This window comes from Erythrolamprus reginae, chromosome 2 (genome assembly GCF_031021105.1).
Source record: "Erythrolamprus reginae isolate rEryReg1 chromosome 2, rEryReg1.hap1, whole genome shotgun sequence".
Classification (NCBI taxonomy): Eukaryota; Metazoa; Chordata; class Lepidosauria; order Squamata; family Dipsadidae; genus Erythrolamprus; species Erythrolamprus reginae.
Window position 1 is genome coordinate 158,830,559 of NC_091951.1, and position 12,483 is coordinate 158,843,041.

Sequence of the window (12,483 nt, forward strand, 5' to 3'; positions counted from 1 at the left end):
AGGTTTTTTTAAATCAGTGTACGCTATAACTTATGCTGGTAAAACATGGAGACTAACATCACAATCAATACCAAAGCTATGAGTGGTGCAAAGAGCCATGGAAAGGTACATGTTCGTCATTATAAGAGAGGATTATAATGCTCAACATTATAAGACTGCTCATGGATTAGAGAATGAAAGAAAATAAGTGATATCATCAAGAGAGTAAAAGAATTGAAGTGGATCTGGGCTGGTCACATAGCAAGAAGAACTGTTGGCAGGTGGACCAAGGCAGTCATAGAATGGATTCCACTTGCCCCCAGCATCCATGAAAGAGACTTAAAACAAGTTGGATTGACAATATCAGTATTGAGGGCCTAAATGGCAAAAGAAAGCTTAGTTAAATGATGGAGAAGAATGATGAGTTACTCTTATATAAAGGATAGTTAATACGCTAACAGGTTTTATATTAAAAAGTTATAATACTTTTTATAAACTAACCCAAAATGTATTCAAAAACACAAAGTAGAATGATGTAGGATAATTCCCCTTGGAACACACCCAAGTCCAGGCCACTGGAACATCCATGGTCAGACTAAAATGCAGTAAGATAAAAAAGATGCCCAGGGTGAAACTACTGGAGGACAAGATAAGATAGTTATGACTATGGAGGGAATTGTCATGTTGACCCTTTAAAATAGAATAATGTAGAAAATAACTTAACAGAATAAAGGAGGTGTGAGGTGGAATTATTAGGCGTGGCATGTATTGAGTACAAAATATAAAATGTATGGATTGTAAAATGTACTATTGCTCTCTTTGTTCGCAATCCATCTTGGGAAGAGACTTGGGGGCTGCCTTCGCAAATGCGCTTTCTTTTCAATAAACCTTTGGATTAGATTAGATTAGATTAGATTTATTGGATTTATATGCCGCCCCTCTCCGAAAACTCGGGGCGGCTCACAACAATAATAAAAAACAGTACACAATAACAAATCCAATGCCCACCAATCTAATTACAATTTAAAATTAGTAATTTCATAAAACAATCCCAATATATATAAAAAACAGGCACACAGTCTATCAATCAACAAAACAGCATGAGCAAGGGGGAGGTGTTTTAGTTCCCCCATGCCTGACGGCAGAGGTGGGTCTTAAGGAGTTTACGAAAGGCAGAGAGGGTAGGGGCAATCCCAATCTCAGGGGGGAGCTGGTTCCAGAGGGTCGGGCCCCCCACAGAGAAGGCTCTTCCCCTGGGTCCCGCCAGACGACATTGTTTAGTCGACGGGACCCGAAGAAGGCCGACTGTGGGACCTAACCAGTCGCTGGGATTCGTGCGGCAGGAGACGGTCCCGAAGATATTCTGGTCTGGTGCCATGAAGGGCTTTATAGGTCATAACCAACACTTTGAATTGTGACTGGAAACTGATCGGCAACCAATGCAGACTGCGGAGTGTTGGAGTAATATGGGCATACTTAGAGAAGCCCATAATTGCTCTCGCAGCTGCATTCTGCACGATCTGAAGTTTCCGAACACTTTTCAAAGGTAGCCCCATGTAGAGAGCGTTACAGTAGTCGAGCCTCGAGGTGATGAGGGCATGCGTGACTGTGAGCAGTGACTCCCGGTCCAAATAGGGCCGCAGCTGGCGCACCAGGCGAACCTGGGCAAACGCCCCCCTCGCCACAGCTGAAAGGTGTTTCTCTAATGTGAGCTGTGGATCGAGGAGGACGCCCAAGTTGCGGACCCTCTCTGAGGGGGTCAATAATTCCCCCCCCAGGGTGATGGACGGACAGATAGAATTGTCCTTGGGAGGCAAAACCCACTGCCACTCCGTCTTGTCTGGGTTGAGTTTGAGTTTGTTGACACCCATCCAGGCCCCAACAGCCTCCAGGCACCGGCACATCACTTCCACTGCTTCGTTGACTGGACATGTTGTGAACCAGACCCGTCCCTATCTCACAGAAACATGCAGAAGAGGCCTTCATCCTGCAGTGGATGGACAGTGGCTAAAATGATGATGATGATGATGATGATGATGATGATGATATACTATTCTCCCATAAATAAAACTTAAATTTAAATAAGATGTAGGTAATTGATTTCAATAAATCATGATAAAATTACAAATGTTTTTCATTAATCAAATAAAGTAGGCTGAAAACAAGTGTAAAGTTGAAATTCAAAAAATAGGGATTTTGAAAGAAAGACAGTAGAAATGTAAGTCAAAATCAAAATGTCAAAACAGAAATCAAAAGGATATAAAATGGACCATTAAAACTGATGGACAGGATAGACAGGAAGAAAGCTACCTATAATCACTAAAGATATTACAAAAGCGAAGCTCAGGTAGTCCTCATTTAATGACTGCTATTGGGACTGGCAATTTAGTTATTAAGCAAAGTGCTTACAAAACTCTTTAAATTATGGCTGTGATTATGATCTGACTCCAGCTTTTCTTTGCTTTACAGACCTGCAAAGATTGTGAATGGCAAGGATTGATAATGAAATTATTTTTCCATAATCCTCATAACTGAATGGTTACTAAAAAAGCAGTTAAATGAGAACTCCTTGTACAGTGGTACCTCATGATACGAACCCCTCGTCTTACGAACAACCTGAGATACGAACCCGGGGTTCAGAAATTTTTTGCCTCTTCTTACGAACTTTTTTCTTCTTACGAACCCGCCACTGCGAAGCCCCACCGCCCAGCTGTCGCTTTTTGAAACAGTCGGGCGGCTTCCCAGCTTCCTCCTGAACGCCAAACCTGAACTTCCGGGTTCGGCATTCGGGAAGCCTCCAAGAAGCCCCCCGGCTGTTTTAAAAGACGACAGCTGGGCGGCGGGGCTTCTCGGCGGCCTCCCGAACCCTGAACCCGGAAGTTCGGCAAAAGTTCGGGTTTGGGAGGCCGCTGAGAAGCCCCGCCGCCCGGCTGTCACCTTTTTAAACAGCCGGGGGGCTTCTCGGAGGCCTCCCGAATGTCGAACCCGGAAGTTCGGGTTTGGCGTTCGGGTTCAGGAGGATGCTGGGAAGCCCCCCGGCTGTTTCAAAAGGTGACGGCCGGGCGGTGGCGTTTTTTTGCGGTTTTTTTTGTTGTTGCACGGATTAATTGAGTTTACATTGTTTCCTATGGGAAACAATGTTTCGTCTTACAAACTTTTCGTCTTACGAACCTCCCCCGGGAACCAATTAGGTTCGTAAGATGAGGTATTACTGTATTCATTTAGGGAACCATTTATGTATTTGATTTTTATACCCCCATAGTAGTCAGTTTATTTAAGAAAGTACAAAGCTATAGACACAACAGGCACAATGATGGAGCGAAGGCATCAAAATCCAAGCTGGTTTTCTTATTCTACTCGACCAAAGGATGCCTAGATTTTATGATGTAATTCTCAGTGACGGATGAAGTGTTTTGTTCTTATATCAAACGTTTGTGGTAAGAGGCTTCTTTATCCCTGTTTGCCATAGGTGCTAGATGTGTTAGCTGCGCTAGCCTGCACTGAAATGTTATCCTCAGAAATCCTGAAATGGAAAACTCGCACATGGCTCCAGCAGGTGAAGAACCTTCAGATGCCCATTGAACTTGTGTGTGCAACAAACTGTGACCAAGGCAGTGGAAGCCAATGCAGCCAAATGCTCCAAGAGGTCAAGTAAGTAAAAAGTTCAGGATTGTGGAAATGTTAATTTGTGCCTACGTTCTGTTGTAAAGATCATTTTATGATTGCTTTTTTCTATTGTTGATAACATTGCTGGGTTTTTTCGCACCAACTGCATAAGTTGACTTCCTATGATAATTGGGATGCTCTAAATATCTTGAATTCATGTGGTCTAAATCTTAACATAGGTTGGTTCTGAATCTGCAAAGTGGCAAGCATGTTGGGGGCTACATGGAATGCTGTTGGACAGTTGTGTTTTTTTTTGAAGCTAGATTGGTTCATGTGTACTTTAAGTTGTCTTTTTGGCAAGAGATTTCCATAGAACATTTGTTCCTCTGTCCTACTTCACTTGATCCCATCCTAACCCCAGTTTCAAGGTGATCTGGGTCAGTTGTTAATTTATTTGTTTGTTTGTTTGATTGATTTGATTTGGTTTCTAGGACACCCTTCTCCTGAGACTCAGGGTGGGTTACAACTTATTAATACATAACAATGGAAGAAATCAAAATAGAATAAAACAACACTATAAAACACAGAAACCCCTTAACTTAAAACATATCACAGACAGCCCATCTCATACAACTCTGTCATTATCTCCAACAATCAGACAATAATAGGGGCTGGTGCAAAGTAACCAAGTTCAGCAGCCCTACGCCTGTCGGCATAGATGTGTTTTTAAGCTCTTCCGGAAGGCTGGGAGAGTGGGAATAGTACAGATCTCCACGGAGAGTTGATTCCAGAGGGCAGGGGCAACCACAGAAAAGGCCCTTCCCCTAGGGCCCACCAGCCAGCATTGTCTGACTGACAGGACCTGGAGAAGGCTGACCCTGTGGGTCCTAACTGTTTGATGGGATACACGAGTCAAGAGACGGTCCCATAGATAATCAGGTCCTAAGCCATGTAGGGCTTTAAAGGTCAACACCAACATTTTGAATTGCGTTTAGAGACTAGTTGGCAACCAATGCAGCTTGCGGAGTGATGGCAAAACATGGGCATATCTGGTAAGGCCCATGACAGCCCATGCGGCTGCGTTTTGGATCAATTGCAGTCTCCAAACGCTCTTCAGATATAGCCCCATGTAGAGAGCATTGCAGTAGTCAATACTCAAGGTGATGAGGGCATGAGTGACTGTCAGAAGAGCCTCCCTGTGCAAATAAGGCCGCAACTAGTGCACCAGCCAAGCCTGGGCAAACGTCGCTACAGCCGAGAGATGATGTTCCAATGACAGCTGTGGGTTAATTCCCAAATTAACCCTTTTATTCTACTTGCAGTGGTGTTTGCAAGTGCATTCATAGATTTATGTGCTTTCGTAAATGGCGGTGCTGATCTTTTTGTTATACAGAGTCCATTGTTTTCAGTGTAGCAAGATAGTATATTTTTTTTCCTTTTTAATAAATTAGGCTTTTTTTTCAATAGGAGCCAATGGAATAGAATTTTCTCAATGTCCCTCTTTGTGGAGCATGTGCTGCTTGGTGTAGAAATGCTGATTCCAGAACTGAAGGACCTGATGAAGAAGTATATCATGCAGCTTAAAAATGTAAGAATGGTAGTCTCACCTGCTTGGAAATATTAGCTTAAGCATTCATTTATTTAGGTGGTTTTCAACAATATAAGCACTCCTTATTAATTAAAAAAGTCATTTTCTGACCAATCATGCATTTCTGACCACATTTCTTATGCCTGGCAACAAAAGTCTTCATGTGAAACTGATTAAGGTCTGGTCAGTTTCAGGCAGCAGAGTCGTCTGATGGAAGAGTCCTAATCAATGCGGCCTTGTTAACTTTTGGTTAGCATTTTTTAGGGAAAACTTTGCAGAAAAAACAGCTCAGCAAGAGATACCGTGTTTAGGTAACCTCTGCTCTGTGAGGGAGCAAAAAAAGGGAAAAGGAACAAAATAATGGACAATGTATGAGCTTTTTTCTAAAAAAGATGGCAGCAACCAGTGTTCTTTACAGTGTCTTTTCCATTTTATACAAATTCTCTCTTAAATTTACATGCATTCTCTCCCATTTATCCATCTCTATATATTCCTTCATTTGTTCCTATTCTGTTTCATATTTTATATATTTACAGTCATATGTTAATCATTTGTGCATAACTCATTTTCAAAATTCATGTTTTTGAATATTAGTCAGCTTTTATCTATGTTAAATGGTTCTCTTGTGCATATTATTATAATATGTATAAAACAATTATCTATGTCCCTCTTTTGTCAATTGCTCTCTTGATTTTATCTTGAATTCTGCAAATTCCTATACATTAATAGATCTTGATACTTAACCATTTCTTCTGTTTTATAAAATGTTTCCTATGCTGAAAAGCTTTTTCAGGCACAACATTTTTAATACAGCATTTGTCATATAAGGATTTTTATAATCTACATTTACTTTAACTTAAAGCTTAAAAACCATGTCAATCGAATCTTTCTTACTCTGAAAAAGTGGGTATTGTAAAAAAAAAAAAAGAATGTTGGAATTAGAGTAACATAACAATGTTACTCTAAATTTTTTTAACAATACAGTGATCCCTCGTTTTTCGCGGAGGATGCGTTGCAAGACCACCCGTGAAAAACGAATTTCCGTGAAGTAGAGGAAAGATATTTTTATGTATTTAACGAGTATTTGGACTTTTAAAACCCACCCTTTGCATTAAACAGTCATTCTATAATGTTTCTCAGCTGGAGCTACATGTGATATCCTACCAGTTTCTTTAATACAGTAGCACTGTAGAAGAATTTTATGAATTTTTAATGGATTTAAATTTTTTAATGGATTTAAGCCCCTTTTGAAAATCCATGAAATAGCGAATCCGCGAAAGATGAACCGTGAACTAGCGAGGGATTACTGTACCCACTTTTTCATCAAAACAAAATAGCAGGCTGCAAAATTTAGAATCAATAATCTTAATTCTTCTCTTTCCTTTGGATCTTGAAGAAATGTAATGATGGCATTTTTCTCCCACTCTCCTCCTCTCCCAGTGTTTTCAATGGGATTCTGACATTAAAACAGAGAGAACTTTCACTGCAGTGATGAGAATGCTATGTCACTGCAAAGAAGAAGCCAGTCAATCATTTTGCAGGTAATGCTTTAGGAATGGAATGATCTGTATTGCAAGGAAATCTTCAAAAATTTCACAAATGTTTTTTTTCCTGTTGGAACTCAACCTGGTATTTAACAAAAAGGTGAAGACCTATAATAACTCAGCCTGGCTTCCAAAACTATCTTTGTAGGTAGAGGTAGCATAGGTAAGAGCCCTTATGAATGAATGTCCCCTTTCTGCCTTTATAGATTTGTGTTTTCATCTTCTATTCTATATCCTCCTTCCCCAGTCAGGTTGATAGTTTGGGTTCCTATGCTTAAACAGCCATGAAGCATAAATGACAAGAAGGACTTTTTAAAATTTTGCCCTATAAATCAGTTGCATCATTATGTGGAGGGAAAAAGTCAATTTATGGTGACTCATATGTTGGTAACTTCCAAATCAAATTATTACAGTGTGCTTGGTTCATGGCTTTCCTTGAAGATGGTCCAGAAATTGTAACCAAATCACAGAGTAGCAGAAACAGAAAGGTCTAGCATAGTTGTTGGTGGCTTTGTGATTTCACTACAAGAGGATCACAATGATCTTGGTTTCTGACAAGTTTAGTTGAGGATTGCTTACTGTGACAGAGTATGTCCCACACTTTCAGATCACTACTAAAACACTATTTTGAGTTTTTGCATAGATTCATTAGATAGCTGTGATTAACCCTACTTTTTCTGAGTGAAGTTGTATGGGAAAAGAAGGCACTGGCACTGAGGTTAAAGCAAATCCTTCCTTTTGAAGAAAACTTATTTGGCAAGACATTTTAATTGTAATTTTGCTGGCTTTTATTGTATTTCTGGAAGCAGCCCTGGACCATGTTAGGAATGGGCAAAATACAAATACTCTAAATAAGTAAAAACAAATGTGAAGGATAGAACAGTGTTTTTCTATGGTACTACTTCATTTTGATCTCTGTAAGTACATATTGCTACTTACATGTTTCCCTCTTGATTTCACAGGTTTGGTTTAAACTCATGCCCAATATGTTTGGGTGATCCTAGTGATCCAGTAAATCTTCCTTGTGATCATGTATATTGTTATGATTGTATCAAACAGTGTCTAGGAATGGGACAGATGCACTGTCCACTTTGCTTGGTCAGTCTACCAGATGATTACAATCCAACAGTGTCTGAGGAGCACAGGTGAGCCTTGTTCTTCTTATCCAGAATATAAGTTTTTCTTGAGGATTTTCAATTGCTGCATTGGCTCTGCATTACTGGGCAGTTTACTAATATGTTATATTAGTTAACATTTACTAATACTACTTGCATTTTCTCCACAGCATTGCCATAAACAAAAACGCTCAGTTCCGTAAATTATGCAACAGTTTTTTCATAGACCTGGTTTCTACAATGTGTTTCAAAGGCAATAATCCCCCAGAGAAATCTGTGATTGTAGAGCTACTGAATCTGATGTTTGTCGAAAAGTCAGTTTTGAAAGGTAGGATCATAACATCTATTGAGATTACTCTAACCTTGTTACATGCTGTTTTTAAAAAAATCATTGTTGTTAGCCGCCCCGAGTCTGCGGAGAGGGGCGGCATACAAATCCAATAAAAATAAAATTAAAAAATAAATAAATAAAGGGAAGGATTGTACTGTGTCTCCAGACTCATTTGCATTACTGTATATCCTTAGGCCCTGGAAGCTTATATACCAAATCTTTGTCCCCCTTTGATGATGTGGTGGATAAAACTCCTGTAATCCGTTCTGCGGTGCTAAAATTGCTTCTGAAATACAGGTAAGATTTTCAACTGGGATGCATAAATTAGGGCAGAACTTTCTATTTCAGAGTAAGCATCTTTATTGCATGAATTATTTTCATTATAGGCATCATTATGGTTCAGTCATCACTTTTTAAAACTTAAACGATTCTTCTTCATCTCCATATTGTACAAGTGCAGCAATGCATCCTTATGACATGGGGTATTTTTAAAATTTCATGCATAGTATTAAAAATAATTTTTAAAATCCCTACATTATTTGTTGATAAATAGAGGCTTCTCTTTTTATAGCTTCAACGATGTGAAAGACTCTGTACAAGATCATTTATCACGAGTGGAAACAAATCACATCATAGACAAGGAAGATAAAATAGAGCTCTACATGCTATTCATCAGTTGCTTTGAGGTAACTGTCTTTTTTCAGATTTCTTTTAGAGGGAACCATGGGGCAGCAGGTTGATGAGGAAGAGTATTATACAGTGGTATCTCGTGATACGAACCCTTCGAGATACGAACCTGGGGTTCAAAATTTTTTTGCCTCTTCTTACGAACTTTTTTCGCCTTACGAACCCACTGCAGATTGCAAAAGGGCGCTCTGCTGGGTGCCGCCGCCCGGCTGTCACCTTTTAAAACAGTCGGGGGGCTTCTCGGCGTTCTCAAAAGGTTACAGCCGGCCGCTGCCGCTGAGCGGAGCGCCGTTTTTGCAATCGGCAGCGGCGTTTTCGGCCAATCTGGAGGCTGGAAAGGAGGTGGGGAAACCCAATAGGGAATTCCATGGGCGGAGCTTTGATGTCACGAAGATGTCCTTCCTGGAGGCCATGTTTCGGCTGACCTACCTATTTCCCTAAGGCACTTACAGAGCCAAGGGACAATGCTCACTCTTAAACTGGAATACAAGAAATGGACAAGGCCATTGGAGCTGCGAGTTCCGCCACCTGCTTACTGGATCCGTGTCCCTCCTGGCTGGTTTCGGCCAGCAGGGAGGTGACACGGAGCTGGGTCCAGGAGATTGTCAACGCTTCCTTGGGGAGGGGATCCTTTCCAACACACTATAAAGAGGCACTTGTGCACCCCCTCCTCAAGAAGCCTTCCCTGGACCCAGCCATACTTAATAACTACCGTCCAGTCTCCAACCTTCCCTTTATGGGGAAGGTTGTTGAGAAGGTGGTGGCGCTCCAGCTCCATCGGTCCTTGGAAGAAGCCGATTATCTAGGTCCCCAGCAGTCGGGTTTCAGGCCCGGTTACAGCACAGAAACTGCTTTAGTCGCATTGATGGATGATCTCTGGCGGGCCCGGGACAGGGGTTTATCCTCTGTCCTGGTGCTTCTTGACCTCTCAGCGGCTTTCGATACCATCGACCATGGTATCCTTCTGCACCGGCTGAAGGGGTTGGGAGTGGGAGGCACTGTTCTTCAGTGGTTCTCCTCCTACCTCTCCGGTCGCTTGCAGTCGGTGTTAGTGGGGGACCAGAGGTCGACCCCGAGGTCTCTGCCTTGTGGGGTGCCTCAGGGGTCGGTCCTCTCCCCCCTGCTATTCAATATCTACATGAAACCGCTGGGTGAGATCATCCAAGGGCATGGGGTGAGGTATCATCAGTACGCTGATGATACCCAGCTTTACATCTCCACCCCATGTCCAATCAACGAAGCAGTGGAAGTGATGTGCTGGTGTCTGGAGGCTGTTGGGGCCTGGATGGGTGTCAACAGACTCAAACTCAGCCCTGATAAGACGGAGTGGTTGTGGGTTTTGCCTCCCAAGGACAATCCCATCTGTCTGTCCATCACCCTGGGGGGGGGAATTATTGACCCCCTCGGAGAGGGTCCGCAACTTGGGCGTCCTTCTCGATCCACAGCTCACATTAGAGAACCATCTTTCAGCTGTGGCGAGGGGGGCGTTTGCCCAGGTTCGCCTGGTACACCAGTTGCAGCCCTATTTGGACCGGGAGTCACTGCTCACAGTCGCTCCTGCCCCCATTACCTCAAGGTTTGACTACTGTAATGCTCTCTACATGGGGCTACCTTTGAAAAGTGTTCGGAAACTTCAGATCGTGCAGAATGCAGCTGTGATAGCAGTCATGGGCTTCCCAAGGTATGCCCATGTTACACCAACACTCCGCAGTCTGCATTGGTTGCCGATCAATTTCCGGTCACAATTCAAAGTGTTGGTTATGACCTATAAAGCCCTTCATGGCATCGGACCAGAATATCTCCAAGACCGCCTTCTGCTGCACGAATCCCAGCGACCGATTAGGTCCCACAGAGTGGGCCTTCTCCGGGTCCCGTCAACTAAACAATGTTGGTTGGCGGGCCCCAGGGGAAGAGCCTTCTCTGTGGTGGCCCCGACTCTCTGGAACCAGCTCCCCCCAGAGATTAGAACTGCCCCTACCCTCCTTGACTTTTGTAAACTCCTCAAAACCCACCTTTGAGATATCTCCTCCGGGCCTATACAATTTATGTATGGTATGTTTGTATGTATGGCTGTTTAATAATGGGGTTTTAAAAAAAATTTAAATAGTAAATGATTAGATTTGTTATGAACTGTTTTATTGTGTTCTGAGCTGCCCCGAGTCTACGGAGAGGGGCGGCATAAAAATGAATGAATGAATGAATGAATGAATGAATAAATGAAAAAATGGAAAAAATAAAAATAAATAAATAAATAAATAAATAAAATAAAATAAAATAAATACTAGTTTCCCCTCCATCTGCCTTAATATGAGGACAATTGAACTTTGGGGTTGTGAATATCTCCACTATTCTATTGCTTGCTTCCAAAGAGTGCATCCAATTTTTATTTTGTTGAAAATACAGTCATACCTCGTCTTACGAACCTAATTTGTTCCAGGGGGAGGTTCGTAAGACGAAAGGTTCGTAAGACAAAACATTGTTTCCCATAGGAAACAATGTAAAATCAATTAATCCGTGTAACAACAAAACCCCCCCCCGCAAAAAAAACGCTGCCGCCCGGCTGTCACCTTTTAAAACAGCTGGGGGGGCTTCCCAGCAGCCTCCTGAACCCGAACGCCAAACCCGAACTTCCGGGTTCGGGTTTGGGAGGCTGCTTTGAGGAGGCGGGGAAGCCTCTTGCAGCAGCTGCCACAGCCGCCGGCTTCCCCACCGCTCGCCCGCCCGAAATGCTGACCTGATGCCTCGCGGGGAAGCTGGGCAAGAGCGATCTTCTGCCGGCCATCGGCGAGGAGCGGGGAAGCCTCTTGCAGCAGCTGCCACAGCTGCCGGCCTCCCCGCCTCCTCGCCCGCTGCCCGCCCGCACAGGATGCTGACCTGCTGCCTTGCCCCACGCCCGCCGCCGGCCCGATCCTGCGCCTCCTGCTTCCCCCCCCAGCCAAAAATACAAAGGCGGTCTGCCGCCGCCCGGGGAGCAATGGGAAGCTGAAGCCGCCGGCAGTTTCAGCCTCCCTTTGCTCCACACTGCTCCGCCCTGGCTGGGGGGGGGGGAGCAGGAGGACCTTCCTGACTCCCTCCCCCCAGCACTTCGCCCAGGACAACAGGCAGGGTAAAGGGAGGCTCAAACCGCCGGCGGCTTCAGCTTCCCATTGCTCCATGCTGCTTCCCCTGCCTGTCATCCTGCGGCTTCCCAGCGGCCTCCCGAACCCGAACCTTTGCCGCCCGGCGTTCGGGAGGCCGCTGGGAAGCCCCGCCGCCCGGCTGTCACCTTTTAAAACAGCCGGGGGGCTTCCTAGCAGCCTCTTGAATGCCGAACCCGGAAGTTCGGGTTTGGCGTTCGTAAGACGAAAAAAGTTCGTAAGAAGAGGCAAAAATTTTCTGAACCCCGGGTTCGTATCTCGGGTTGTTTGTAAGAAAAGGGGTTCGTATCTTGAGGTACCACTGTATTCCGTAGTCCTTGAATATGCCATCCTTGAGGAGCTGAGTAATTTTCAGCTCCCAAGTTTACCGTTTAAACTGTCTAAATTCTCAACCCAAGCATTTTCTTTTATATATATTTTTTCATACAAGAGAGTTAAAAATTGCTTAATCTGGAAGCTTTAAATAGTATAAAATAATGTTGAAAATAATAGGAAA

The 12,483-nt window shown here is 43.4% G+C and overlaps 1 protein-coding gene across 1 annotated transcript in view; it reads left to right on the forward strand.

Moving 5' to 3' along the window:
• The window catches only part of RNF213 (ring finger protein 213), a 164,764-nt gene that overhangs the window by 104,685 nt on the left and 47,596 nt on the right, over positions 1 to 12,483 (forward strand). Inside the window, 7 exon segments of the mRNA XM_070740206.1 lie at positions 3,449 to 3,630; positions 5,053 to 5,173; positions 6,614 to 6,714; positions 7,680 to 7,862; positions 8,003 to 8,160; positions 8,358 to 8,460; positions 8,735 to 8,849. Of these exon segments, the coding sequence (XP_070596307.1) occupies positions 3,449 to 3,630; positions 5,053 to 5,173; positions 6,614 to 6,714; positions 7,680 to 7,862; positions 8,003 to 8,160; positions 8,358 to 8,460; positions 8,735 to 8,849 (963 nt within the window).